The sequence below is a fragment of the Patagioenas fasciata genome, chromosome 1 (assembly GCF_037038585.1).
Source record: "Patagioenas fasciata isolate bPatFas1 chromosome 1, bPatFas1.hap1, whole genome shotgun sequence".
NCBI lineage: Eukaryota > Metazoa > Chordata > Aves > Columbiformes > Columbidae > Patagioenas > Patagioenas fasciata.
In genome coordinates, this window is record NC_092520.1 from 123,729,986 (window position 1) to 123,755,652 (window position 25,667).

A 25,667-nucleotide genomic window follows, 5' to 3' on the forward strand; every position below is an offset into this window, starting at 1 on the left:
GAAACAGCAGCAATATCCAAACGAAAGCCACTCCCATATATAACTGAAAGCTGTACAGTAATTATTATCCTATAACATCTGAATTTTATGTTGAGAATTCTAAATGCCCTCCTGCATCTGTATCACTGCTGTCCACCATCCCCAGCCCCTGCTCTCTCCTTCAGGGGAAGAGTAAGTTTCTATCATGAGGAAACACCAAGCTTTTTGCTCTTTCGTTCACAAACCACGGGGACCTACTGCCTATTAAACTTACAGCCCTCAGCCCTTCTCCTTTTTTGCCCACTTAAGTCCAGATCTCTTTGAACTCTTTCTCCCAGTCCGTACTCCTCTCCCGACAACAGCACTGGTAACTAGGACTGTAATGGCTGGAAGACTCCAACTCTGTTATTCATAGATATGATTGCATCTGAATAACAACAGAGCAAGTCTTGCCCTAGCTGTGCACTGTTTCCTGGCTGGGACATGGCTGCTACTGTCTCCTACCTGCTTCTGAGGTATCTGGAAGAAACTTGCTGACCTTTGAGTTTTGCTATGTGAGAGAGCTGCTGTCTATACTGATGAGGTGGCTCAAGGACACGGTACAACCAATAAGAGATGCTGCAAACTGACTCTAGACACATTGCTCTTGCCTGTACACTTTCAAATAACTTCAGCTTCCTCTAAGTGCTGGTATATGCAGGAACCCAAGTAAATTCATTCTCCATATAAAGGTATCTTAACCAGTGGGGAGATGGTGATATAATTTATGCATGCAATGTACTCTTTCTAAACCCTCAGGAAACTAACAAAAACAAATGTCCATAATTTCAATGCATACTTTTATCAATAGCAAATTCTTACCTCGTGATATTTGGCAATTTGAACTTTAAGTACAGAACGGGAATTCCTATAAATTGCTCTGCCAGGTAAAGCAGTTCATAATTCTTTTCAAGGTTCAGTGGGGTACATGCAGTGACAGACTGAAAATGGTAGAGAATAAAAAAAGCTGTTAATGCATCATGATAGTTCATGAAGTAACTCCTGCTGTTGGCTGCTAGCCTGTCTTTTCTTTTTTTAAAGCAATGCCCTACCTCTGTGTATTTTGTTTTGTTTTTTAAACTTGAATACCTATGTAAAAATGAGGGCCTGTGGTTTTTTGCTTGAAATGTCCTTTTATTTAAGCTGTTGGAGGATAATTCAGGTTTAAACGCAGTTCTGGTGGATTGCAACTAATATTTAAATATTTAGTATTTGAATCAAGAATTAAAATCTTCCATCAGGTACCTTCCTTTCACCGGGGATCTGTGACACCCACCTGCTGGGGTCCTGCCAGGTTCCATTATTAAAGTTATATGGAATCTAAATCTGATTGGGTATTTGAAGGGAATGGGGCCAGAGCTCTGTCCTGAGAAGATTTAATAAAAAATAATAATTTAAAAATCACTTTTTATTTTATTTAATAATACTGATATACAACCACGCATAGCTGAATAATCTCTAGCACTACTAGAATAAATTATGTGAGATAAAAAAATAACAATTTACAAGTGGATTAAGTAACAGATTAATAGAAAAAATTTCTGTCTGTTCCTTGAATGTAGTTGTTCTGTTTGACCTCTGGAAAGGATTGTTGATTAAATTAACACCACAACTCCTGCCGGAATACCACTGAATTAATATTTCTGAGAACCGTTAGTGAGGACATGAAGCTCTTAGGACTACACTCTCTCAGGAAAACTGTAAAAGAAGTTCTAAGTGCTTGTGGCAACTGAAAGGCCTACAGCAGTATGTAAAACTGGGATTAATCCTAATGTTCTAGTCAAACCCAGTGTGAGTAATCACAGTCAGCCATCTGCAGCTGCAATGAGAAGGGGGAAAATGGTACTTATTCTTTCGGGTATTAATCTACCTAAGTTTTAAACAGGAATAGTATCTATTTTATGTGTAGTGCAAGTTTAAACTAGTAAAACATTCAGTAAACAAATGTCAGGTATCCATTCTAAAGCACTGTTGAATGCTTTGTTTTCTGAAACTAATGTTATCATTTAAGTAATATCTACAGTTTTGTTTTAAAAGGAAAGCACTCAGATTTCCTTTAGGTACAAGGAACTAGACTCTGCATATAAGGAGAGGTGGGAAGACTCTTCCAGAGTATGTACCCGCCTCATTGACTAGTAGGAGCCTTAAAGTCTCTTTGATTTGAAGTTATCCCTCAAAATGCACCTTGAATAACTTCTATATGATGGAAGTATAGTAGTTGTACAGAAGAGAATGATCAAAAATAGGTGTGAAGGGCTTTTCTGTTCTCGAGACATGCGGTACTTTGGTAAAAGTTAACAATGCAGTTCTCGAACTTCGATTTCTGTATTCAAAATGTAGCAGTTTCACTAAATGTATAGGTATTCATCCTGAATTTTACGGCTACTTCATTTTATGTTTGATAGTGCCACTAGTCTTAGGACTGCAAATATTTTCAGCTGATTAAAGTATTTTTTTTTCAATTAAAAGGCCTGAAACTAACTGCAAGTGTTGTTCAGATAAAAAATTTCAGCAAGTATAAACAAGATATAATACATACATGCTAGAACTTGCATCAGACCTTGTTCCTACAGTTTAAGCCAAATTTTATTATATTGTGTTAGAGATGGGGGGTTTTTGTTGGCAGTTATCTGAGCTCACTTCATGTAACAAGTCTCAGCCTGCTTTTCAAAGTAGACAGGGAACCACTCACAGGAAAATCCTTGAACTGGGATTCTCCAGAATTCCAAACTTTCTGTTAGTAAGAAGTGTAAATTTGCAAAGTGAGCAAGAACAGATGATTTGGCTGCGAGGTGTACTTCAATTGGCAAGTATTACTGAGTGCTTTTTCTTAAAATATGGCAGATGAGAACTGTGGAACAGAATCGAGATTTTTCTACACAAACAAGTAAAGTACAGAGTAATTCTGAGAGAGCAAGTGAAAACTTTTGTGCAGTCTAAGGAAAACCTGGGAACACATGGACAAATGAATATTCTGTCTCTGAATAAGCTGAGCAGGAATCATTTGTTTGATAGGAGAAAACTGGGACTTATTTGGGAAGCAGCAGGTAATAAAGATGACTGGTTAAGGCAAGTTTCTCTTGACAGGATTCCTGTAAATAAGCATGCACAAACTGAATAGCATCCAGATCCCTACCAGGTCTGCTTTGTGAGCCAAACCACAGCTCAGAGTCCCCAGAACTTTCCTGGCAATTTTAGAATCAGCTCTCAAATAGATTCCTATTTTCTCGATCTAACTTATGCTGTCATCAAGAAACACCCAACTTTGTGATTTTCTGCATGGGATTTTACATAGTAAAGTTTTACCTCACAATTCTTCATGTCCTTGGAAAGCTTGAACCCTTTCCTGCCATCACAATAGCAGCTATAACTTCCTGGAGAGTTTACACAAAGTTGAGCACAAACATTTTCAGCACATTCATCAATATCTAGGAGAAATGGAAGAATACAGAAAGATTTATTCAGATTATTCATAGCACAGGCTGAAAACTAATGCGATAAATTAATGGAATAATGGACAAGATGGGTTCTCTGGCATAACATGAATACAGTAGGTGACTGCTTCTAAGCTAAACTAATGCTAATGGATGTCTTCTATGCAAAATTTACAATCCAGAATTACCTGCTGGGTGTATAAGACCTCATAATCTGATAGAAGCCTTGTGTGCAGAGCTGGGAAAAACTTGGTCTGATTTGTGAAGCAGTAAGGAGCTGAGCTGTAAGGTGGCTCAATTAGTGAAAGAAACTTCAGTAAATCTCTACCATTTATGGCAGAAACGCCATTCTGGGTCAGTTATCTTCCTTTCCCTATAGAATTCATGAGAACTTAAGAGTATTAAGAGTATATATTGCAAGTATGTGGAGAAAGGACATGCTTCATTCACATAAAACCACAATAATCTCAGGGCAAAATACCCTCAATAATAAGTAACTAAATTTCAGACAACATCTGTTCGTGAAAAACAATCTGATTTCATATGCAAATAAGCTAAACCAACTGAAGGAACTTCATTTTCTATTCAGTAGACTGCACACAAACAATTTAGAAATGAAAGGCTGTGTAGAAGACAAATGTAACTGTAAAGCATTTGACACAGTCTCCCACAGAATCCTTGCTGCTAAACTGAGGAAGTGTGGTCTGGACGATCGGGTAGTGAGTGAGGTGGACTGTGAACTGGCTGAAGGAAAGAAGCCAGAGAGTCATGGTCAATGGGGCAGAGTCTAGTTGGAGGTCTGTATCTAGTGGAATGCCTCAGGGGTCAGTACTGGGACCAGTACTATTCAATATATTCATCAATGACTTGGATGAGGAAACAGAGTGCACTGTCAGCAAGTTTGCTGATGGCACCAAGCTGGGAGGAGTGGCTGACACACCAGAAGGCTGTGCTGCCATCCAGTGAGACCTGGACAGACTGGAAAGTTGGGCGGGGAAAAATTTAATGAAATATAACAAGGGCAAGTGTAGAGTCTTGCATCTGGGTAGGAACAACCTCAGGTTCCAGTATAAGTTGGGGAATGACCTATTAGAAAGCAGTGTAAGGGGTCCTCGGGGTCCTGGTGGACAGCAGGATGACCATGAGCCAGCACTGTGCCCTTGTGGACAGGAAGGCCAATGGCATCCTGGGGTGTATTAGAAGAGGGGTGGTTAGCAGGTCGAGAGAGGTTCTCATTCTCCTCCTCCTCTACTCTGCTCTGGTGAGACCACATTTGGAATACTGTGTCCAGTTCTGGGCCCCTCAGTTCGAGAAGGACAGGGAACTGCTGGAGAGAGTCCAGCGCAGAGCCAAAAAGATGATTAAAGGACTGGAGCATCTCCCTTATGAGGAAAGGCTGAGGGAGCTGGGTCTCTTTAACTTGGAGAAGAGGAGACTGAGGGGTGACCTATTCCCACAGATCTGTCCAAATGTCAGTCCCACATAATAAAACAGTCAGTAAAAGCTATTTGCACAAACCAATGAATCTGAGTGGCATCCTGCATTCATAAAGCTGCTTTCAGTGGAAGGCTAAAACAGCATTCTTTAAAATACAGGTTCAGCTTGGCTTGTCTCCTCAATACTGACTGCAAGACAGACCCCTCTAGCACAGTAAGCGTACTTACTCATTCCTACTACCCCTTTTTTTGGCAAGATGTTTGAAATTGTGAAGGTGCAAAGCAGACAATCAAATCATGTATCTAAAATTTTATGGCTTCTATGAAACAAGACTGGACTGTACAGATATTTTGCATTGATAGTGCCTCCCAAATGCTGGGGATGAAGAACTGTAGCAACATTCTCCTAGGAATGAGAGAGGAAAGAAGTCCAAACCATCTTCTATTCCACTCTAATTGTATTTATCATCATAGAGGTAGTTGTGCATAAATGTATTAAACTTGTTTTTTTAAATAAGCACAGCAGAATTTGGCCACCTGCATGCCATATGATAATGAAAAGCTAATGTCATTTAGTATTTCTGTAAGGCTACGTTCCTGTCACTCTGCACAATCCTGTCCTTAGACAGGATTTGGTGACTCATTTAATGTGGTTACAACAAGGCCTGAAAGCTTAGCAGCATAATCCTCCTTCTAGGGGCGTAAGACTTTGCACATTTTAACATCCTCATCTTGCAACCTTCTGGAATCCATGTTTCAGGAGAAAAACAATACCTAAGTTCAATTTGATGCAACCTGTGTATCTGCAGAAAGTATGAAGAGGAGGGAGAATTAGATTAATTACTGTGAATTTTTTCTCATTTCAGTGCACGCCAGGACACAAAATTGTCAGTAATGTTTTAATCCCATAGTAACAGTACAAAGAGCAGACATCTGAATATGTAATCACGACTGCTGTGCAAAGCTTTGTCACAAGAAAGCTGCATGAAAAGCCATGGAATAAAAGATTCATAGCCAGCAACAAGTTACTTTTGTGTCCTTTTGAGCAATAACATAAAGGCAGCATTTAAAATAAAAATTAGTCACTGATGCATTTTTCTTAAACGAGCAATATAGAAAATTCCTCTTCAGAGTACAAGTCGAAGAGCATATATATCTCTTCTACAAATGAAATTTAATTTCTGACATGTGGACTAAACAGCAACTTTAACGAGTAGAGAAAAAAAATGTTCTAGGACAATTATGCAAATATTTTCAATACTTGAAAAGGTTATTTTTTGATGGTCTGTTTATGAATGCTAGCTATCAGTACTTTTCAACTTTACTCTGTTATAGAACATTGGTTTGAAATTCTTTCTTCCAGATTTTAATTTCAGAATACTCCTGAGGAAAGATTCTTTTGGTGCAGCACCTTTTTTCATTGCTCCCTTTCTGGATTTTTAATAACATTTTTATTTTAAATGTGTGGTCTTTATAAAAAACTCTTTTATACAACTGCAATGCTGGCATATCCAGCCTAGAATGGTGATCAGTTCACTCTAATGCTGTCATTTTCTAGCATAACTAGATACCCCAAGGAAGGACTAGACAAATGTTATTTTATACAGAATTCAATGATGCCAGTGAAAAGCTCTTTCCAATATCTGAGATCTAAGGACATATAAAGGACAGAGCCCCTGGCCGTGAGGGTTAAACAAGCATCTAAACAGCCTATCAGTTGGATAACGAGAAGCTTTTTAGGGTTTTGAGGCAACTAGATTAAGCATGGTTTTCATTTCTGGCAATTCTCTATAAATCTTACTAACTGTTTTGCCCAGTTTAGAATTGCCAAATAGGTACTTTCAATGGCTTTTGCTATAACTTGTCTCAAGTTGAAATTGACATGAAATATTTCATCCTTACAACTGTAAGGATGCTTAAAAATGGTACATGACACACTAGTAATGTCCAAATCCTCCACATATTGCTCCAAGTTATCTGAAAGAAACATTCTAGCTGATTTGAGAGCTTAGATGAAAGTGCTCTCTGCAGTGGGACAGGAGAGCTCCCATGGATTGTGAAAGTTATCTGGCATACAGCAGGACACAGGAATGTACTGTAAAACCCTCAAATGTCTGGGGGTAACGGCAACTGTATACACAACATGCAATATAGCCTAATTGAACCTCTGAAAGAACAAACAGTGGGGTCATACTGTAATAAACAATATCAAGATTAATAAATACACCACTAGAGGACATGTTGGAATTCGGTATAGCAGTGGAATCAAAAAAAGTGGAAGATAAAAGAAAAAGAAAAGGTGGGGTGGGGGGGAAAGACTTACCTTCACATTTCTTGGAAGTTGGATTGTACATGTAGCCTTCTGCACATTCACATTCATATTTCCCCAGGGTGTTTTTACAGGTGGCTGTCCCACAGATATTTGGATGTAACACACATTCATTTATATCTAGAAATACAAATAAGTTATTAAAACCAAGTTACTCCCTTGCATATAATTTTTTTCCTGACCCTATCCAAAACTGTGCAAATGGAATGAGGCTGCCAAACTGGTTCTTGCTAGGTTTACCATGGTTTCTAGCACACTATAGCTATAGCCGTAAAGATTTCCAGTCTCTAAAAGGCACTTCTGCATGCCCTCAGTGAAAAACAAATTTTCTGCCTGCCTACATTTCTCATTCTCTCATGTATTCTGTGGACAACAGGAAAAAGGATGCATGTTCAGGAAGGCAGAGAGAAAGTCTGCAAATTTCCTATAAGCTAAACCAGACGGCATAATAAAATCCTATCGTAGAAAAAGACATCCAGAAAGACAACGGATAATCCCATCAGAGTTTCTTACATGCTACAATCAATTCATGTCACAACTGTCTTTTAATTGGCTATGTTGACAGGTGTTCAGGTCCCTCACTGTCTCTCTATCCCTCAAACCATTCCACTATCTTCTGTGTTGTTTCCAATTTTCCAATGTCATTTTCAAAATGCAGATGTGACAACTGGATGCAGCATACAGTATCAATCTTATTAAATGTCTTGTAGACAGAAAAATATCAGATCTCTGGTAGTACTTCAATTCCTACTTGTATGAGCAGGGATCATTCTAGTTTTCTCTGCGGTTTTGGAGTAGCTGTGGAAATGGTGCTGCAAAGGGAGAACAGATTCTGCCACTGACTTGAAAGGACTCCCAAAACATTTTTTAAATCTAAGTTGTCCTGAATTTGACCTACTCTTCTACAGTTATTGTGTGTACTCCAAATTCCTAGGTGTAAAATTTTGTAGTTGGATGTAATGAAACACTTAATCCCATTTATCAAATGACAAAACTAGTGCTCTAGGTACTAAGGTATATTAGTTTATTTTTATCTTTGATTATTTTTAACCAACTTTTCCAGTATCTTTCCAAGAATTACAGAGATTCTAACCAACTTATCTTCTTGCCCTTTTTGACAAAACAGCAATCTTCTGTCCTTCTGGAATTTCTTTGGAAATAATTCATTTGCAAAAAAAAAAAAAAAAAAAAAAGACTAAAGGAAAGAAAGAAAAAGACTAAAGGAAGTAACAACAGGAGATGGCCTTCTAGTCTGGCCTCTTATAGTATTCAACATTATTCAAAACTGTTGGCATAGTTCAACAATAAAACATATGACATTAAACTGGAATGAGGTTGTGTTGTTTTCTAGCTATGCAGTAAGAATTGCTAATTATGTCACGACATAGTCTTTATCTGGAATGGAATGAATCACGTAGGTCATGGCAAGTAATAACAGATACAAGCATGTACAGAAAAAAAATTATGCTGAGTGAGTTAAAGACAAATCCTTCTCTCCATTAAGAGCATTTTCAGGTTCATTAATAGTTTCTTCTCCAGTGAACTTCGGACTCCCAAAAGAGCATCATTACTAATTAGGAGTGATTCAGCCTAAACCAGTGTTTACCAGACAGGATTTCCATGGCAAGAATGTTAGCTGGTCGCACCACTCTAGATTCTTGTTTCAGCATGCTTAAGGGGTATGGGAAACTGGTTAGTGACCAAAACAAGGTTTACAGAGTTCTAGTAAAGAAGCAGAATCTAATATGTAGTCTTTCTCTTTGACCTGGTTCACTATATGGTTGCCCAAATGCTTGCAGTGGTGTAAGGCTGCAGGTAGTGAGCAGCCAGGTTGAAGCAGGACTGCGTCTTTCAGAGGCAATGCAAACTTTTGCTGACTTAGAGCATTTATGGAACTACTGGACTAAATACTTGCCTCTCTAGTCAACAGGCAATGTACTGTCATGTAATGTTCTCCTTAAGTCTCACTTCCTACCTCCACAATCCCGTTTATTTGAGTGCATGAAGTAGCCATCTTCACATAAACAACGGTAGCTTCCAGGTAAATTGGAACAGCGTTGGCTACAACCCCCATTTGAGTCTTCACATTCATTTATATCTGCAAAGAAAATAAAATAAAAATCTCTGCTCAGGGGAAGGCATTAATTGACCAACTGTGTGGGGTACATACGCTTAAAGATCTGATATTATTCAATAATAGCAGAACTAGAACAGTCTTCCTGAGAACTAACACGGTAATGAGATTAGAGACTATACCTTCTTCACATTTCTCTCCTTGCCACCCTGGTTTACAGATACATGTATATTTGGCTTGTCCATCTATGCAGTCCTTATATCCATCTTTATGGCACGGTAGAGGGCTACACTGATTTGAAATTTCTGTGGGATGGAAAACATTGGAAACACTTGTTATTTTGGGTTATTTTTCCTCAAGGATCAGTTTAGTCTTTCTTCTTCTCTTCCCACAGGTACCTTTCACCTTTCATGAAATCGGAAAGGGCTTGATGCATAACATCAAGTACCTTACAACCATTGTGCTACTAATTCAGTTAGCAAGAATTTGCAAGTGACTGAGAAAAAACAAAGCCACCAGTACTCTGTCAGATAGAAAACAAACAGAAAACAAATGACTCACTAAGCCATGTTAATCCCTGAAAGATGTGACCAAACACAGACTTGATACTACTTTCATTACATTTTAAGGATGCACTTGACTAATAACAGTGCTCTGCCACATCATATTACCACAAATTTCACTAGAAATAACAAAGTTTCAAGGATATCAAGCACTCAAGATTACAGAGATCAGTTCCTCTGTTCAAGAAGGGACATATTTACAGAGACACTAACACCTTGGGTTGCCTTGGCTGTCCAGGTGCTGGGCATAGACTGGATACCTCAGTGTCTAATATTGTTACCTTTTACAAAGATTAACTTCAATGACAAATTTGCATTGTAAAGAATGATTGAAGACTCTTTATAAATGTTGGCAAGACCTCAGAAAGCAAGGTTCAAAATACATAGACTGGGGCACAGAACACAGAATTCACTGCCTTTTTTGCTCTAATCAAAATACGTGAAGTTTTTTAACTTTTCCCACCATTTTCATAATTTTACATCAGCATACCACATAAGGCATAATTCTATTTGTGCTTTCCAAATATGCTCGTACCTTTACGGACTATTCTTCTGCAAGCCTCCAAACACTACAAATACATTGTTTCTACTTTAAAGTTATGTATTTTATAAAGCTCTGGAATGTAATTCTGAGGCATGTTTTTTTTTAAAAAAAAAAAAGTTAGTGTCCTAAAAGAACAGGTAACAGAATGAAAAGCATGTGTTCCTGCAGACTGAAACTTGCTACAATTCTGTACCTAAGACCTCACTAGATTTCTTAAATGTTTCTTCACTCAAAAGAGCTAAAGAACTGAGCAGCATAGAATTTTAAGTTTAGCCTTCTGTCACTTAAGAAAGCTTTAAAAAATCTGCGTTAGTATATTTGTCAATTAAAGCTACTTCTAATTAAATTCTGCTGCAAGTAAAACAAAAGCCAAGGGGTCAGCTGAACTCCAAAACTTGAGCACCTCTAGCTTAGGTGCTGCATGTCATAGAACATGTTGCAGGTGAAGACTGACAGAAGAAATTGCACAGAAGAAATAACAAAAATGCAGTTTCTGTATGGATCCTTCACAGCAATGGCCAAAAGTATGTTCTGGAACTCCCTACATTTTTTTTCTCCTTTTTGATTATTTACTACTTTAGCAGGTCCAGGAACAAGTATGTGAACCAAGCTTGGTATGGGCAAAGTATTTAGTAAGTGATAGAGGTGGAAGTTGATTACCCTTAGAGTGTGCAAATGGGGAACAAACTTGACTACAAATGCTTCTGAGCAAAAGGTAGCGATGGCTGTCAGAGTCTGGTTGGCAGTGTGAAACTTGAGTAGATGGAATGAGGAAAATTAAAGATACTACAGGCAAAATGAGGAAACCAATGAATTAAAAAAAGAACTGGTGAAATACACCAGAGGAAGAAGACAAGATGGGATGGATAGGACTGGACAGACAAAGAGGCTATGTCCACAGACGAATGATTAAGATGTCACTGCAGGAGCAGTAATGTAGCAGCTGTTTCTTTTCTTTTCCCTGTTCAGGGTGCCTTCTGATCTACTACCCAGCAATGCTTTTTGATAAACATTTGTGACAAAAACTAAATGTCAGAACTGAGCCTGCAATGTACAGGGTAGGTGGCAAGAAGTGCGCTGTGGTACTTGTAACCTCTGACACTCAGAGGGTCTGGTATTCATGAGATGTGTCATGGTGAGCTGGATAGCTGTAAATGCAGGGATTTTTAACTGCTTATTTTAAAAAGCAATTAAGTATAAAGATTTGAAGGACAGAGATGCTTAGAGACTTAAACATGCAGCTTAGATATGTGCTTGGATTAGAAAAGCATGAAAGAGAATCTTCTCTTCCTGTGGAAATTTTCCTTTTCCTTTATTGATGGGGAAAAAAAAGTCAACATATTCATTATTTTTTGTAACTGTTTATCCAAAAATGTGTGTTCTGAAATAGGTTCATTTCTGTTCTGAAATAAGTCTTTTGGGCAAGTCTGAAAACAATGAAATTATTTTTCAATTCTATTTGCATTGTTAGTTTTATTCCTTGATTATTGTTTTTAGCTTGAGATTCAAACTAGTTACTGTATTATTATAAAATAGTACCTATTATAATTTAATTATTTATCATTAGGAAATTTGGATTTTCCATTTTGACAATATCCAAACAATTTGGATCAATATGTTCAGAAAGACATAATTTTAAAAATAATAATTTAAAAAATCTGTTAATATCAATATCATAAAATCTTTGTCTCAACGAAAACATTTTTAAAAATTGCTATATAGTTTCAATGAGAATTTTAAATTCCATTTTCTCAGCAGTATCTCCTTTCGAGAAATGTGCATAAATTTCTTTGAACTTCTAAGACTTAGAAACACCTGCAAATTTTATGTATACTCTCTTTACCTCTCCTTTATCCCAGTGACTGAGCAACAGCAATTATTTTTCTATTTAATTTGATTTTGTAATGTCAACCCAGATGAGGAAATACAGTGACTATCAAGTAAACTAGTTCTTTTCACTGGGTAATGCACAAAAACTGCACATTTACACAATTCTGAAAAATCCTTTCCTTCTAGGACCTCCAATGAGACTGAGATAGACTGATATGAATAGGAGTACACTTTAGTTTGGGACAGCAGTTGCGTAGGTCAAGTGATCTGGAAAATATGTTCATCCATGACCATGTGCAGTGTAATTATTAAAGATATTTTTGTCTTCTGTTGCTCTTAATGATAAAAACAGTGTCAGATGGCTAAGGATAAGTATTGCTATCCAAACTAACTACAAGCTTCTTTGATGTAAACAGGCTATAATGGTTTAAGAGGTTTAGAGAGATGTTTCAACTGTGACAAATAAGAAATATGGTACAGATTGCTTCCTGTGATTTTACTAGGAAAAAAAAAAAGAATTCACACTGGACTTATAAATGTGTAGGCATAAAAAATAAAATATTTGAGCAGAGTCACAAGCTTCATGTTTTGTGACCTTCTTGCATCTGTAGTCAATGACTATGTTTTCCAGCTAATGTTTGAATTTTTCAGCTGGTAATGTTGCACACTTCATGAAGGGCTACAGTGGGCCAAAGAGTGGTAGAAAGGAGAATTAACCAGATGGTCCCTTCCCTTAACTGACAGAACAGCACTTGCTAGATGCAAAGAGTCAGGCATAACTATTAAAGACGTGAGGACATCGTAGGGTTGGTGTAGGACAGTCTTCTGTGTTTCCAGAATTCTGCCTTCCATTTTGCAGTTAATTACATTTATTTTACAGCATGCTTTATAAAGTTAAAAAGAGTCACACCACTTGCTCTAAAAATCTCCATCTCACCTAATATTTTTTGTCAATTGCTGCTCCAGATAACTGAGTTTGCCTGAGTTAAATGGAGATCGATCCCTTTTTTTACCTATGTGAACTACTTTTTTGCCATGTACGTGTGTGCATTAGGTACTGAGTGCATCAGGTAAAGTATCTAACACCAGCACTTACCATTGACACAAACCCTCAGGTCATCTGGAGAATCTGGAGTAACTGCAGTAACCCTGAAAACCCCTGCTCGATGAGAGGCAAGACAGCCTGCAAATGCAAACCCACAAAATCTGCTTATGATACAAACACTCATTTAGACTGAAATTACAACAGCTTATGCATAGCATCTTCAAAGAGTCTGTTCTCACAGTCTGAATTAGAAAACTTGCCTGGGCATATTAAGGACAGCTGATCACAGACCAATCTTCTGAGTGCCTCTGCTAGGATCTAAGCAGGCAGAACTGCCTAGGAGCTACTATGCATTATAATCAGCAAGGAAATCATTCAGGCGCTATGGGCAGAATAACTAAACTAGTATTACCTAAATAAGAAGACCAGTGAATTATATACTAGGGTTGTTCAGGCTTTTTGTACTTACTTAAATATTTAGGATAAAAATACTCCTGCAAAAGAGAAATAAAGAGTAAGAAAAATGTAAGGTAGATAGAACTGCAGTAAAATATAACTGTAAAAGAAGCAAAAAAGAAAAAGTCATTTTGACTCATAGAATGTAGAACAAGTTTTCTGTATTATAACTGTTTAGGCTAAGGCAGCAGATTACTTAATAAACACAAGGCTCACTGGAGAGATTAAGATACTGCATTGAATTGGACACTTCCAAAATGAAGAAAATTAAAATTAATTTGGTGTCAAAATGACTTTGAAAACTGTCTCTTTGAATGGGAATATATTGCCCAATGTTGTTACTAGATGCAGAGCAACCTCCCTTATTTACCCTTGTCACCCTAAAATAAACAAAAACCCCTGCAAACGTTGAACATCTTGCATGCAATTTATTCAAAATAAAGTGAAAAGCATTACTAAACCAGACATTGTTAAAAACAAATTATTATTGATTACTGTAACAATTTAATCTTGACAATCAGAATATCAAAATACATGGAGTTTTATCAAAGACAGAATATGGAACTGATTCTTAGTTTGCAAAACAAGAACTTGATTTAACCATATATTTTTTGTAATGACCCTTTTGTAGTACAAAACTGAATTAAATTTATCTAATACTAAACAATATGCACTGGGACTGAATGCAAGAACAGAGTTCTCCCAACTGGGAAAAAAACTCACTCCCCTTATTAAAAGGGCTGCACTACCATGCATCCTCTGAGTAAAATTTTAATTGAAGCCAACAGGGTTTCTCCACATGGAATGCTTGCAGACAACTGTGGTCTAAAACTGGTGATCTGTACTTGAAATTAAAATAATATCTACTCAACTATTCTCTTTGCTTATACAGTCTTCATTATTAATTGTGTGGGTTCTATACACAAAAGAATTTCAAAGCAGTTCTTGGTCTGCATGGTGGGATTTTTTCAGCTTTGCAATGTGAATTTCACATACTTTTAGCATTTCCTCTGCAAAGAACTACTACCTACCTCATAGATATTCATCAGATACTTACAGTTTCAGGATTATTTTCAAAGATTTCCCTGGCTTCTTCCTTATTGCATAATTCTTCAATGCACTCTCTTTCTAAATTTCCCTTCTTACTTTCTTCCATAAAAGAATTTGCTCGACGTTTCCTCACCAGGAATTGAGAGGCATACTGCTGGGATAAAACTTTGTAGAAACAAAGGAGCTCTGTTGTTATTTATTTAGTTTTAACAGCTGAAAAACACTGTAAACACTGAACAAATATGAGAATCTAAAACAAAAATCTGAATTAAATGCTTACTCAGGAGCTGCTGTTTGCTATAATTTTGGCAAATGGGCAAACAATCCTAGGATTCTGTTTTCTGTTTGTGAAGTAGTTGTTTCTGACAAAAAAATCCTGAGTCACCCAAAAAAAGTCTGTGCAAAGCTATGCCTGAAACGTAATTCAAATGTCATATTCAGGAAAGATTTTTTTTAAGCTATGGATATTACAAAGCGAGATATGTGACCAGTAAGTGCAAAAAAGCTGTGAATCCTTTTATATGTTTCAGTGAGCTAAAACTAAATATTCTGATCCTATTTAACTTATGAGACCAAAAATGTGCTTATATAATCAGGCTGTTATATAATAAAATCATAGGCTCATTTCAGCTGGAAAAGACCCTCAAGATCATCGAGTCCAACCATAACCTAATTCTAGCACTAAACCATGTCCCTAAGAACCTAATCTATATACCTTTTAAACACCTCAAGGGATGGAGGTGTAATTAACATAAATGTAATTAGCATTAATGTTATTTTATTTTTCAGAACTGTAAATAAAAGGACAAATCAAAAGGTGAGAACTAGGTCCTGAGAAATATCAAGGCATACAACCTACAAATGCATTCACTTTTTACCAAGATAAAATACAATCCTAGCTTTTGTATTTCAGATCCATCACATTTTGTGTCATTACTTAGTTTTCATGTGTCTTGTTATTGTCACTTTATTGACCTTTACACAAATGGTGAACAAATGCGTTGAGAAATTATATTAAAAATGAGAGATGTCTCTTTGCTTCTGTGTAAAGCTTGGCTACCATAGTAATAAATCTAAACATGAACTTCTTCAGCATTTCGTTGGTCTTCTTATCAGCACTGAGTACAGCATCCAAGGAAAAATATGCAGGCTAAATCTCAGAAAAAGTACAGCCACCTAGAAGAACTTAGCTGAAAGAAAAATCACTAGAAGGGAACTAGTCTTTTTTTTAACAAAACCAGGACAAAAGCACACAACACAGAACAGCAACTAAATTAGACTGCCTCGTTAGTTCAATTTTTGGACATACCTTGTGACTGAGAAAACAAGAGATTGGAAGAAGTCCATCTCATAGGGTTAAAGAGAATGGCTGACATATGTTAATTAGGGAGAACCACAGTTCTACACCTGCCCTTCTTTTATCAGCCTTTGCACAACCTCTCAGGACTAGCACAACTGCGTGAGGGTCATGACTCCTACAGTGCCAACCAGAGATGGTGTACGTATGTATTCATCACTAGACTACGAAGATTAATTTAAGCAGACCTAGTCAATGCAGTACTGTTTATGAGCATGCAATACCTCAAACCCAGAGCAGCTTTCTGAGACATGCCAGCAGCCAAGTGTCAGAGAACAGCCACCCAACACCTGTGCACTAATGGGAAAGAAAAAACTTTAAAATGCGTATCAGAAAGAGCAGCTAATGAGGCCCAGAACTTGAAGTGAGAATAGCTTTCAGGTAACAGATGTAACTAAAACCATACTATCCTAAACACATTACTAAATGTCTCTATCAAGTGACAGGAGTGGAGCACCTCCCTTATGAAGAAAGGCTGAGGGAGCTGGGTCTCTTTAGTTTGGAGGAGACTGAGGGGTGACCTTATTAATGTTTATAAATATATAAAGGGTGAGTGCCACGAGGATGGAGCCAGGCTCTTCTCAGTGGCAAACAATGACAGGACAAGGGGTAATGGGATCAAGCTGGAACACAAGAGGTTCCACTTAAATTTGAGAAAGAACTTCTTCTCAGTGAGGGTGACAGAGCACTGGAACAGGCTACCCAGGGGGGTTGTGGAGTCTCCTTCCCTGGAGACATTCAAAGCCCGCCTGGACACATTCCTGTGCAACCTCACCTAGGCGTTCCTGCTCCAGCAGGGGGATTGGACAACATGATCTTTTGAGGTCCCTTCAAATCCCAAACACACTGTGATACTGTGACAGGAAACACAACCAAAGCACTCTGAAGTGCTGCAACATTGGGTAATGACCTAAAGAAATCTTTCTGTTACAGCATCCTAAATGAATTTGATGTGGGACAAGCCTGTCACTTCAAATTGATGTACTTGCTTTCATTCTGGTAAGACTAAGCCAATAGGCATTATTCCTTGAGCATAAGATGAACATGCTACACATCTCCAAAGTTTTGAAGCATACCTTTCTCTCAGAGAGCAACCAGCAAGTTGCTTAGAAATGGAAGGAGCAGTCAGCTTGAGCCCTTCACCACTAAGTATATATACTAAATATTTGAGCAGGCAACAGTCTGGTATTTGAAGATTCGTTTCTTCTTCTTTGTATGTTGATCTATGTGGTGCTCTTACTGGAGAATGGAAACTCTGTAAGGTGAAGACTGATCCTCAAGAAAACTGCTCAGAGAAAGAAAAGTCTTATCCTACTTTCTGGGTGCCCACTTCCAGAAATTCTTGGCACAAATTAAATTACCGAAGTCTGCTTCCCTCTACTACTTTTTGTCACTTTTACAAATCTTAGGTATGTCATAAGTACAACTCCAGGGCTGCTAACAATGTATTTCAAGATCTGGATTTTGATCCTCTTGTTGCTTATCTCTCATACAGCACTTTGAAACAAATTGGAAACTGCTGCTAGGAGGAGCAATGAACTGCTCCAACTGCAGATCTCATAGACCTTTTGTCTCAATCCATGAGCTGGCCATTAAGATATTATCTGCTGGGAGATGCGCAAAAAGCACAATGAGATGACAGAACAAGAAGGGCCTCATGAGAGCTCTTCTGAGCCCCAGCTGCACTGGAAAGCAAAAAAACATTTTGATTATTTATCACCAACTGTTGCTAGCAGTGTCATCTTAATTCATTTAGGTAAATGACTGTATTTGTCATTACATAAAAGCAGACTAATAAAGAAGGACAGAGAAATTCTATCTGTTCTGAGGCAACTGGAGTGACAACAAAATAGTAAAACTGCATTTCACCTGCTAATTTTGTTTATGTTGAAGGTTACTAGCATAAACATGCTGACATAGCTTTGAGGCAGAGGCTTTGTGGTGTAGATGGGGCCTAATTCACAGCTGACTATCTTGTTTTAACATCACTCTCATTTTGACACAGTTTTTCAGTAAACAAATCACAAGAAAATAACAAGTGTGTGCAATGTTCTTGAGGACGTTACACCATATATAACTCTGTCCACCTCATGTTTTCAGTACATTGGGATAATAGAAATAGGTCTATTCCCCTACATCACATCCCCTACATTCAGCCTTCTCCTAAGCTGACTTCCTATGAATTTTGATTTTAAATAAAACATGTAACTCAATACAAATTCCATATTTTTATTTCAAATATTTCCTTTTTCATGCACAGAATTAGTAGTGTATCTATTCAAGCCGTTTCTCCTTGCAAAGATTATGGTAGGACCTTTATATATTAAAAAAAAAAAAAAAAAAATCCTCACTGCTACTGCTGCTGGTTTGATTACAGGAAACTCCAGCCCACCTCTAAGCCTGCCAAAGCAATAGTTAACCCTTAATGAACTCCGTGTTTATTTGATTATCACTGTAGCCTTATGGAATTAAACAGCCTTCTGATTTCAACAGATGTTGTACAGACACAGTGTAGTGATTACTTGTCAAGTACCTGTTTAAAAGTAATGCTACTAAAAAAGAAAAAAAAAATGAGGGGAGAGGATGAGATTCAGTGTTGCTTTACAGCTGTTTTATAGTGCAGATACAACTATAAACCTGCCTTAAGTGGGCTAGTTAAACATAGCTTAGAGCTGCTAACCTAATACCCAGTTGTAGCCTACAAGTGCTCTCTCCCAGAAACTCGTAAGACTCAATGAACTGAATAAAAAGGAAATGTGATAACACCGTACAACATGGAGTCATCTTATCTGTACAGCTACTATATTGCAATCAGTTCCATAGTTTCAGTGACTTCTGAAATGCCCATCACTGACACAAGCTTTATGCTGCCAACAAAATAAGGCCAACCACCTGTTAATGTTTGCCTGTTCCTCCTCCATATTTTCCAAAACTTGTCCGTTACTGGATGTTGGACCAAACACAGTTGCACTAAGACTTGCAAAGAGGCGCCTTTTCATTATGATTATTGAATGGTATAATCTGCATTATTAAGATCTTTCTGCTTTCCTGCTTTTTGGTTGTTTTTTTTTTTTTTTTTTTTTTTTTCCCATCCCAGAAATCTCTAGCATTGTTCAGAGCGTGGGATAGGTAACCAGACTACAGGGACCACAGAAATTTTGCATGAGTAGGACAATTTCTGACTTCCTACTGTTCATAAAAGAGAGACCTGACAAAGTATGCAGTGAGGGGAAAAAAATGGAACATAAAATGTGATTAAAACAGGAGAAAAGAACAATACAAAAGATGCATCAGAAGTTTTATTTTTATGATTTGTTAAAAAGTAAGTTAAAAAATGAACTTTCATCTTTCCGTACTGGTCCCTTCATAGTCTGAATCCCTAGCATTCAAACAGAAGTCTGAATAGTAAACATTAGGTTGCTCTTCTGCCTGTTTAATCATTAGTAAAACACGTCAGAAACAGGCTTACTTTGAGCCGCAATTCTGCTTTTCCAGGTACATATTGTCTCCTTTAGTACTAAACTAAAAGACTCGCACATCAAAGACATAAGCTTTGATTTTTTTTTAAATTTAAATGAGAGAACGTGTAGTTCTTACCTACATCTGAACTCATCAAGAAAGTCAGGGCTGCTTGCCCGGACTCCACAATAATGCCACTCTCTTGAGCTCATGATCTCTCGAGCGTTTTGCTTCCAAGCGAGTCAAGCGCCGTTTGAAGGCAACACTTTCCCCTGAGTTGCAGAGCTGCGTTTCGGCCGCAAACATCTTCCCAGCCGCGACCAGCCTCCAAGTTACCGCTCAGCTGCCCTAACAGTAACCACTGGCTTGGAGAGAGCCGGCCAAAACCGACGGGGATCAAGGCGCTCCACCAAGGCGGTGGCTCAGTGACACCTACCCGGGAAGGGACGACGCGATGCGCCGGACGGGTGGGGAGGGCCGCCCCTCGCCCCGGTGCTGAGGCGGCCGCCTGCCGCACCCCCGTCCCCATTTTCACGGGGAACGGCGCCGGCCCCCCGCTCAGCAGCTAGCCGCGGGGGATCCCGGCGCCCCCGGCCCTCAAGGGTGGGCGGTTGGTAGCGTGAGGGGCGTTAACAGACATGGCCCACACGCCCCGGCCCTGCTCACCCCCCAGCCCTCCCACCTTCCCTTACTCACAGGTCGCGGCCTCCGCGAGGGCGATGGCCACCGCCAGGCCCACCAGCAGCGGGAGGCACCGCCTGCCCCGCGGCCTCATCGCTGCCGGGGGGCGGCTGGGACCGAACACGGCGCCGTGACTGCGCGGCGGCTCGTCTGCGCCGCGGCCGGGGCAGCAAGGCCGGGCGAGCCTCTGGGGGCGGGAGGGAGGGGCAGCGGGGCGGGGGGTAGGCTGGGCTGTGTCCGGTCAGCTTTGCCCTGCGAGAGCGTCAGCATAGCGCCGGGGGCAGCGCTGCGGGGACGCGAGGGGTTCGCTCCTGACCCGCAGCCGGGACGCCCCGAGGGGCGGCGGCCGCGGCAGCCGGGCATACGGGGTTCCGCGGGCATCCTCCTGGGGAGCGGCTGTCGGGGCGCCGCGGACAGAGAGCGAGAGGGCGCAAACCAAGGAGGGCCTCGCACCAGCTGGAGAGGAGCAAAGCGAGCGCAGCGGCGGGCGTTACTGTAGGGTCGCGCAGTTGTTCACTTTCGGCCGGGGAGACCCGAGGAAGTGCTCTGTCCTTGCTGATTGGCTGATCCACCTCAGGCACCGAGGGAGCCCCCAGTTCCTATTGGTTAACCGCAGTTCGCACTTCTCGCTCATCTCCGTCCGAGCATTGGTGTTGTCCGTCTCCGCGCTCCTTTGATACCAATAAGTTTGTCCCTTCCCGTCTTCCGTTAGCGGTAACCATGGGTTACCGGCCTGGTTAAGCGTCCCCACTGCCTCGGAGATCTCGGCTTCCACCAATGGCAGGCTTCGCTTGAGCGGGGCGCCGGTCACGTGTCCCCGGAGCCGCTGCGCGTCGGCCCGGCGCGGAGGAGCTGAGCGGCGTTCCACTGCCGCTGCCTGCCCCTCCCCGCATTCGGCCGCAGCTTCCCGTTGCCCGGAGCAACGCCACTCCTGCCGGCGCGGAGCCGTTTGCGCTCGGGCGTTATCGCCTCGCGCCTCCGTTGAGCGACCGGTAAGTGTCGCCGGTCGGAGACAGGGCGCGCAGGCAGCGGCGGCCACCGCGTTTGCTGGTGTGAGGCAGCTGGTTGTGCGGCTCGCCCGGGGCCTGTGCTTCCAGCAGCGGCGTGTGCGGCGGACTGCCGGCGGCGCAGCGGAAAGTGGACGAGGCGGGAGCTCTTCAGGTGCTTGCGCCTCCGGGGAGAGCCCGGGGTGAGCCTGCTTTAGGTGAGGTCGTCGCGGTGGAGGGGTCGTCCGGTAGGCTCGGGCCGAGCGTCCTGCCCGGCTCCCGGCTGGCGGAGCTCGTGTCGAGTGTCTTCCAGCTCCGCTCCAGTCTCGCCGTATCAAACACATCGTTGTGTGTCCGCAGCGGCAGCCTTGGGCTGTGGCTGTTTGGCAGCCTGCGTGTAAGTGTTTAAGCAACAGAGAGTCGATTTTCTCTGAAATGTTCATTTTTGTAAAACGAAAGCCAGTACTCCTACAGTGGAAGAGACAAGCAAACGAAACGTGCCTCAACCAAGGTCTGGTGCTAGGGCTGCTTCTCTTTTGGAAACACAAGAGTGGTAGGAACGTGGCTGGAAAGTGTGGAAGCTCGCTTGAACTGCTATTCTTGGAGTAACATTTCTTTACAGAACTTGTGGTCCTGGGGCTATTTCTTACAAACAACTGTGTGCTTCAGTTTTTCAAGGCATCATAGTTTTTGCTTGCATTTCATGCACCTCTTGACTACACTGCAATTTTGGCAGCAGATTTCTGCTGAATATGCCTTCACTGCTCAGTCACTTGGTTTGCTGTTCAGAATATAGCGGTAATACGACTCAAATACTGTATTCTTATAATTAAAACAAGTCAGGTAAGGAAGTTAAATAATTAAACTTTGAGGAGGATCAACTTTAAATTGTTTGTTTAATTATTTTAAAGAAAGTGAGAGCTTGATATGACTGAAAACATTCTCTACCATAAAAGCATCTACCAAAGGCAGAACATATAAACTCTGGCAGTGAAATGTGTAAAGGTGCGTGGTTTGTATTTTGATATGAAAGTAAGTGAACTTATTCATTAGATGACTTTATGTGTTGGACTTGCTGGTATCCAGTACTTTGGATGACATAACATACAGGCTGCTAAGTAGCTATTGATCTTAATTTAGAGTGTTAAGCGCAGTTATCTCTCATGTTTTTCTTAGTCCCTGTAGTACCCTTTTTCTGTTCTCTTACCTAAAATTGCGTTCTTTGACATTATTAGTCCTTGACACTTGTGCTGACCTGCTATATAAATGATATACTGGCTTAACTAAACAGTTTCATGTACTTCTGAGCACGTTGGTTTTGCTTCACCTTAACGAGCTTAAAGAATGCAAGCTGACAGAATATCTGAAGCAAGTTCTGAATGTTCTTAACTCAATGTATAAAATACATAAAACATGTTCCATACATATTTCAGAGATCAGGTCTCTAAAAATAACATCACACAATGTTGTACATTGCCTCTCTACCATAATTTTCTCAGCAATGTTGAAGTGCTCTTTCCTCCTATAGTGGCAAGTTTTGGAAAGTTATCTTATTTGTCACCTCCCACTCACCCCCTTTAGAGTTTTGTGTTTAAACAAGATTCCTCTGCTATGATATGGTCATCCTGTGCTCTTCATGCTTTAACAAACTTTCTTCATTTCAGGAATCTCTTTTGTATGCTATGAGTCATATCTGCTCTTTAGAGCAATTTTGTGACAATTTGTAAAGCTAGACAATTTGTATAATATGGGATGGGAATTGTTCTGTGATGATGCTCAGGCACTGAAAATGTTAAGTTTTTGTTAGTGCATTGTTCATTGAGCTGTTACATTCTGCTTTCCAGGCAAATGCTGAAAGTCTGTGTAGCTATGTTCTCGAAGTTAGCTTTGTTCATTCTTGCTTGTGGGTTGAGATACCATATTCCACTGCATGTGACGTTTTTTGAGGTTTTGTTTGTTTGGTTGTTTGCTTGGGGTTTTTCATTTGTTGTTTTGTTTTGTTTGTTTGATTTTCTGTTGTTGCTTTTTTTTTTTTTTCTTTTTTTTTGGATTCTGCAGAGCCCAAGTGTAATACTTGTCATGGTTGTAATCATCTTGCTCTCTTTTTTAGGAACTTCTCTGATCTTCATACTCTAAGTTCTCCTGTGGAGAAGCTAATAGTAGGTGCTCTTATATAATGGATTATAAATATTTAAAGAGTACCTGTTGTCTCTGCTGTAGAAGATATCTGACCAGTTTCTGATATTGATTGATGACAGATCCACACAAAGGCATCCTTGAATATGTTACTTCATAAGATCAGGAGGAGTTCTCAGTTCCTACCTGTATAAATCATCGAAACCATCATTGTTTTTAAGGGACAAAATGTTTGTTAGGGATAGTTCCTCATGTTTTTTCTACTTTTATTTGCCTAGATTGGGAAGATGACAGCTTTGGAAAGTTGTTATAATCTTTAATTATTCAGTTTTCTCCATCATTTGAAATTACCTTGGTTTGAGGTTAGTTATAATTTAAAATATAAAAGGAATTTATTTGTTTAAAAAAAAAAAAGGAGTTTTGAGAAACAAGCTTTAGGAAACTTGCTGTGGTAATTCAAAGTGTCACAACTCTCAGTTAATCTGATCATGGAGGCAAGTTAGTGTAGGGAATATCTGTCTACATCTCAGCTGCTCTGATATGAATCCAGTTATTTCTTTAGCTTAAGCTGCTGATCAAAATGAGAGCTAAGATGATACAAACCTACGAGCTGAGGTGGTAATGCACATTCCTTCTGCAAAGGTGGTGATAATCTCTGGAGGAGAGATGGGTTATGTCCTTAACCAACATCCCATGTCCCATGACACTTGCATTGATATTATTCCCGTATTCCAGAGCCCCTGCCATGCCCCTTCCCTGAATAAGAAGAGTTGATGACTTGGGCTCCATCTCTGGAGGCGGTCACTCAGGGTAGGGGAAGTGGCATGTTGGACTATTGGGTGCCAAGCCTCACTTGGGTTGGGTCGCCACCACACTCAGTTGATTCCTAACAAGGCTCATCATCCTTTAGTTCAAGTGGTTCCTGCTGTATTCTGCCTGTAATGCACAACTCAAATACGTGTTATTTTCCTCCAAGTTTAAATCTTGAGATACACACTGGATTTCCCTATGCTTCCACACTACCCACTACGTGCATTTGAGCAGGCATGATACCACAAATGGCTTTGCCCTTTCCCAAGGGAGAGGTAAGCTGAACAGCCTTTTCCAGCCACTAACAAGCACTGGACTCTAATGTGCAGTAAAGTAAGCGAGCTCAGTGACCAGCACGAGGGCCTGCCAATTATCAACTATAACATGCCCAGATCAAAGTTGTTACTATCCTTAGCCACATGTTGCCATTGAGAAGGTCAATGGTGGGTTGGCCTTGCCCAACAACTAAACATGCCCCCAGTGACTTTCTCACTCCTGTCTCCCACAGGATGGGGAGAAGATAGAAGGAAGATGAGAAGAATTGTGGGTAGAGGTAATGACAGTTTAATGGGGAAAGCAAAAGCTACATGCTTAATCAGAACAAAAAGAGAAATAAATCACTTCTTCCCATCAGTGGGCAGATGTTCAGCCCCTTTCTGGAAAGCAGGGACTCAGCGTGCTTAATGGCTGCTTAGGAAGACAATCGTGAACATTTTTCTCTTCCTCCTTGAGCTGTTTTTTGCTGAGCTTATCATATGCTGTGGAATACCCCTTTGATCAGTTGGGGCTGATGGTGTCCCCTCCCAACCTCTTGCCTACTGGCTGAGGGGAGAGGGAGGCAGGGCAGAGTGGGAAAGCAAGCAAGCCTTGATGCTGTGCAAGCATGTCCAGTAGTAGCCAAAATATTAATGTGTTAGCAGTGTTTTAGCTGAAAATACAAAGCATAGCACCACAGGCTGTTGTGAAGAAAGTAGCAGCCAGACTCATCATCATCCTGCCAGGGAGGTTGTAGATTTGAACTCATGAATTAAAATTGCCCAAAGCTTGCTTACAAAAGGCCTTTATATGGGCAGCTACTGTTGTTTGCAGTAGGATTGTTGTAACCAAGGGAATTTTTAAGCTTTTGCATCTTTGTGCACTTGACTGCATGGTTTGTGTAAGCTTTACTGTTTCTTTGCTAAGTGTGCATACAAAGAAATAAATGTGCACATGATCACACTCTCCATTTTGTTATACAGAGGAACATAAAAAAGTGAACTGTTCTCTGTTGCTTCCTCCTGCTCGAGGAGTAGAAAGTGGGATTATAAAATAATGGAAGTACATGATACTTCTGTTTAGTGAAAATTACTAGATATTAAGTTGCCAGTTCCTCAGAGTACTCCCTGGAGAACCCTATTTCCTTGTCGTGGGATCTTTCTGTGTAAAATAAATTGACAGTTAAATGAATATACTTAACAGG

The 25,667-nt window shown here is 40.1% G+C and overlaps 2 protein-coding genes across 9 annotated transcripts in view; one reads left to right on the forward strand and one right to left on the reverse strand.

Annotated features, from left to right (window-relative positions):
* Positions 1-20,523, reverse strand: part of PROS1 (protein S) — a 31,947-nt gene extending 11,424 nt beyond the window's left edge. Inside the window, exons 1-9 of the mRNA XM_065853411.2 lie at positions 20,292-20,523; positions 14,787-14,944; positions 13,743-13,767; positions 13,325-13,411; positions 9,474-9,596; positions 9,193-9,315; positions 7,212-7,337; positions 3,325-3,446; positions 841-959 (exon numbers count right to left, since the gene is read on the reverse strand). Coding sequence (XP_065709483.2) covers positions 841-959; positions 3,325-3,446; positions 7,212-7,337; positions 9,193-9,315; positions 9,474-9,596; positions 13,325-13,411; positions 13,743-13,767; positions 14,787-14,944; positions 20,292-20,370 — 962 coding nt within the window. The 5' untranslated portion in view covers positions 20,371-20,523. The remainder of the gene's footprint in view (positions 1-840; positions 960-3,324; positions 3,447-7,211; positions 7,338-9,192; positions 9,316-9,473; positions 9,597-13,324; positions 13,412-13,742; positions 13,768-14,786; positions 14,945-20,291) is intronic.
* A 194-nt stretch (positions 20,524-20,717) lies between these two features.
* ARL13B (ARF like GTPase 13B) overlaps positions 20,718-25,667 on the forward strand; it is a 51,095-nt gene continuing 46,145 nt past the window's right edge. For 4 of the 8 annotated variants that reach the window (XM_065853436.2, XM_065853446.2, XM_065853450.2 and 1 more), the window contains exon 1: positions 20,718-21,268. The gene's annotated coding sequence lies outside the window, so the exon portion shown is untranslated. The other 4 variants (XM_071813870.1, XM_065853441.2, XM_071813872.1 and 1 more) reach the window with 4 other exon arrangements.